The sequence below is a fragment of the Oncorhynchus clarkii genome, chromosome 14 (assembly GCF_045791955.1).
Source record: "Oncorhynchus clarkii lewisi isolate Uvic-CL-2024 chromosome 14, UVic_Ocla_1.0, whole genome shotgun sequence".
NCBI lineage: Eukaryota > Metazoa > Chordata > Actinopteri > Salmoniformes > Salmonidae > Oncorhynchus > Oncorhynchus clarkii.
This window is the reverse complement of record NC_092160.1, coordinates 40,348,017-40,353,016: the sequence shown is the minus strand read 5'-3', so window position 1 is coordinate 40,353,016 and position 5,000 is coordinate 40,348,017. Positions and strand designations below refer to the sequence as shown.

The following is a 5,000-nucleotide window of genomic DNA, read 5'->3' as shown; positions in this document are numbered from 1 at the left end:
GTCTTAGTTAATGTAGGGCCAGCCAGGTAGCATGTCTTAGTTAATGTAGGGCCAGTCAGGTAGCATGTCTTAGTTAATGTAGGGCCAGTCAGGTAGCATGTCTTAGTTAATGTAGGGTCAGTCAGGTAGCATGTCTTAGTTAATGTAGGGCCAGTCAGGTAGCATGTCTTAGTTAATGTAGGGCCAGTCAGGTAGCATGTCTTAGTTAATGTAGGGCCAGTCAGGTAGCATGTCTTAGTTAATGTAGGGCCAGTCAGGTAGCATGTCTTAGTTAATGTAGGGCCAGTCAGGTAGCATGTCTTAGTTAATGTAGGGCCAGTCAGGTAGCATGTCTTAGTTAATGTAGGGTCAGCTGGGTAGCATGTCTTAGAAAGTAAGATACAGTACTGTACTGTATAATACAGGGCAGTACAATACTGACAGTACTCACTAAGTACTCTACTTCCTGTATATAGCCATGTTATTTTCTACTTCCTGTATATAGCCGTGTTATTTTCTACTTCCTGTATATAGCCGTGTTATTTTCTACTTCCTGTATATAGCTGTGTTATTTTCTACTTCCTGTATATAGCTGTGTTATTTTCTACTTCCTGTATATAGCTGTGTTATTTTCTACTTCCTGTATATAGCCGTGTTATTTTCTACTTCCTGTATATAGCTGTGTTATTTTCTACTTCCTGTATATAGCCGTGTTATTTTCTACTTCCTGTATATAGCTGTGTTATTTTCTACTTCCTGTATATAGCTGTGTTATTTTCTACTTCCTGTATATAGCCATGTTATTTTCTACTCCCTGTATATAGCCGTGTTATTTTCTACTCCCTGTATATAGCCGTGTTATTTTCTACTTCCTGTATATAGCCGTGTTATTTTCTACTTCCTGTATATAGCCATGTTATTTTCTACTCCCTGTATATAGCCGTGTTATTTTCTACTCCCTGTATATAGCCATGTTATTTTCTACTCCCTGTATATAGCCGTGTTATTTTCTACTCCCTGTATATAGCCGTGTTATTTTCTACTTCCTTTATATAGCCGTGTTATTTTCTACTTCCTGTATATAGCCATGTTATTTTCTACTTCCTGTATATAGCCATGTTATTTTCTACTTCCTGTATATAGCCATGTTATTTTCTACTCCCTGTATATAGCCGTGTTATTTTCTACTTCTTGTATATAGCTGTGTTATTTTCTACTTCCTGTATATAGCCATGTTATTTTCTACTCCCTGTATATAGCCATGTTATTTTCTACTCCCTGTATATAGCCGTGTTATTTTCTACTTCCTGTATATAGCCATGTTATTTTCTACTTCCTGTATATAGCTGTGTTATTTTCTACTCCCTGTATATAGCCGTGTTATTTTCTACTTCCTGTATATAGCCGTGTTATTTTCTACTTCCTGTATATAGCCATGTTATTTTCTACTCCCTGTATATAGCCATGTTATTTTCTACTCCCTGTATATAGCCGTGTTATTTTCTACTTCCTGTATATAGCCATGTTATTTTCTACTCCCTGTTTATAGCCATGTTATTTTCTACTTCCTGTATATAGCCTTGTTATTTTCTACTTCCTGTATATAGCCTTGTTATTTTCTACTTCCTGTATATAGCCATGTTATTTTCTACTCCCTGTATATAGCCATGTTATTTTCTACTCCCTGTATATAGCCTTGTTATTTTCTACTTCCTGTATATAGCTGTGTTATTTTCTACTTCCTGTATATAGCCATGTTATTTTCTACTCCCTGTATATAGCCATGTTATTTTCTACTTCCTGTTTATAGCCATGTTATTTTCTACTTCCTGTATATAGCCGTGTTATTTTCTACTTCCTGTATATAGCCTTGTTATTTTCTACTTCCTGTATATAGCCATGTTATTTTCTACTTCCTGTATATAGCCATGTTATTTTCTACTCCCTGTATATAGCCGTGTTATTTTCTACTTCCTGTATATAGCCATGTTATTTTCTACTTCCTGTATATAGCCGTGTTATTTTCTACTTCCTGTATATAGCCGTGTTATTTTCTACTTCCTGTATATAGCTGTGTTACTTTCTACTTCTTGTATATAGCCATGTTATTTTCTACTTCCTTTATATAGCTGTGTTACTTTCTACTTCCTGTATATAGCTGTGTTATTTTCTACTTCCTGTATATAGCTGTGTTACTTTCTACTTCCTGTATATAGCCATGTTATTTTCTACTTCCTGTATATAGCTGTGTTACTTTCTACTTCCTGTATATAGCCATGTTATTTTCTACTTCCTTTATATAGCTGTGTTACTTTCTACTTCCTGTATATAGCTGTGTTATTTTCTACTCCCTGTATATAGCTGTGTTATTTTCTACTTCCTGTATATAGCTGTGTTATTTTCTACTCCCTGTATATAGCTGTGTTATTTTCTACTTCCTGTATATAGCCATGTTATTTTCTACTTCCTGTATATAGCCGTGTTATTTTCTACTCCCTGTATATAGCCGTGTTATTTTCTACTTCCTGTATATAGCCGTGTTATTTTATACGTCCTGTATATAGCCGTGTTATTTTCTACTCCCTGTATATAGCCGTGTTATTTTCTACTTCCTGTATATAGCCGTGTTATTTTCTACTTCCTGTATATAGCCGTGTTATTTTCTACTTCCTGTATATAGCCGTGTTATTTTCTACTTCCTGTATATAGCCGTGTTATTTTCTACTTCCTGTATATAGCTGTGTTATTTTCTACTTCCTGTATATAGCCGTGTTATTTTCTACTTCCTGTATATAGCCGTGTTATTTTCTACTTCCTGTATATAGCTGTGTTATTTTCTACTTCCTGTATATAGCCGTGTTATTTTCTACTGACTTATTTTTATTTGTGTATTTATTCCTATTGTCATTATTTCAATGTTTTATTTTTGATATTTTCTTTAACTTTTGCATTTTGGGGAAAGGACTCATAAGTAATCATTTCACTGTTTTACACCTGTTGTCTACGAAGTGTGTGTCAAATACATTTTGATTTGATGATTTGATTTATTACCATGTCATGGTAACATGACAACATGTGACTGACTAAGGAAGTCTTCAAAAGACAGTCTACTTTGAACAGGGGTAGGCTTAAATATTGCTATCCTGAGCAGTGTTCTGATTCTGTTTTAACAGGAGAGGTTGCTCCACAGACAGCCGGGTGGCCACCCCACCAGACCCCCCACAGCCCCAGAGGACAGCAGCAGTATTCACAGACAGCTGGGTGGCCACCCCACCAGACCCCCCACAGCCCCAGGGGACAGCAGCAGTATTCACAGACAGCCGGATGGCCACCCCACCAGACCCCCCACAGCCCCAGGGGACAGCAGCAGTATTCACAGACAGCCGGGTGGCCACCCCACCAGACCCCCCACAGCCCCAGAGGACAGCAGCAGTATTCACAGACAGCCGGATGGCCACCCCACCAGACCCCCCACAGCCCCAGGGGACAGCAGCAGTATTCACAGACAGCCGGATGGCCACCCCACCAGACCCCCCACAGCCCCAGAGGACAGCAGCAGTATTCACAGACAGCCGGGTGGCCACCCCACCAGACCCCCCACAGCCCCAGAGGACCGCAGCAGTATTCACAGACAGCCGGATGGCCACCCCACCAGACCCCCCACAGCCCCAGAGGACAGCAGCAGTATTCACAGACAGCCGGATGGCCACCCCACCAGACCCCCCACAGCCCCAGAGGACAGCAGCAGTATTCACAGAGCCAAACGGAGCCCAAGGAAACAATCTGACTCAGGTATGGGCTTTAGCTCAACCAACTACACAGTGTTCATGTTTGAACTGTGTATTCCATCCTGCACAGACAGACAAACAGACAGACAGACAGACACAGAAATTAGATAATCAGGCTGAACACACAGACACGACAGACAGGGTCAGCTACAGAGCCTTCCCCTGAAGCTAGCTAGACAGGCAGGGTCAGCTACAGAGCCTGTCTCCTGAAGCTAGCTAGACAGACAGGGTCAACTACAGAACAACTCTTCATATCTCTGTTTGAAGTTCAGTTGTCTCTCTGTTCTGTAACTGGAGATAATGATCATCCTGATCATTGAGTTGCATGCCCTTCCCTCCTCGTCAATTTTCTGATTGTTGAATTAGGAAATGAGGGTCTGGCCCCGTTTTTGCGAATGGTCCAAGATGAACATGGACCTCACAGTAGTCAGCAGGGGGACATTACTCTCGGCCACAGCACCTGCCTTTAGTTAGTTGTCTTGTTGGTTATTTATCTGTGTGGCCCAAATGACACCCTTTTCCCTATGGGCCCTGGTCTAAAGTAGTGCACTATATAGGGAATAGGGCTCTGTTCTAAAGTAGTCCACTATATAGGGAATAAGGTTCTGGTCTAAAGTAGTGTACTATATAGGGAATAGGGCTCTGTTCTGAAGTAGTGCACTATATAGGGAATAAGGTTCTGGTCTAAAGTAGTGTACTATATAGGGAATAGGGTCTATAGTAGTGTACTATATAGGGAATAGGGCTCTGGTCTATAGTAGTGTACTATATAGGGAATAGGGCTCTGGTCTAAAGTAGTGCTCGATATAGGGAATAGGGCTCTGGTCTAAAGTAGTGTACTATATAGGGAATAAGATTCTGGTCTAAAGTAGTGTACTATATAGGGAATAGGGCCCTGGTCTAAAGTAGTACACTATATAGGGAATAGGGCCCTGGTCTAAAATCTCTAAATAATCTACATAATGTCCCACTAGGATCATTAGGTGATTACAGGACATTCCTTTAGACTGGTGATTACAGGACATTCCTTTAGACTGGTGATTACAGGACATTCCTTTAGACTGGTGATTACAGGACATTCCTTTAGACTGGTGATTACAGGACATTCCTTTAGACTGGTGATTACAGGACATTCCTTTAGACTGATTACAGGACATTCCTTTAGACTGGTGATTTACAGGACATTCCTTTAGACTGGTGATTTACAGGACATTCCTTTAGACTGGTGATTTA

The 5,000-nt window shown here is 40.3% G+C and overlaps 1 protein-coding gene across 1 annotated transcript in view; it reads left to right on the top strand.

The window, feature by feature from the left end:
- Positions 1 to 5,000, top strand: part of LOC139366106 (ectodysplasin-A-like) — a 35,284-nt gene that overhangs the window by 7,082 nt on the left and 23,202 nt on the right. The window contains exon 2 of the mRNA XM_071103206.1: positions 3,153 to 3,771. Within this exon, the coding sequence (XP_070959307.1) occupies positions 3,153 to 3,771 (619 nt within the window). The remainder of the gene's footprint in view (positions 1 to 3,152; positions 3,772 to 5,000) is intronic.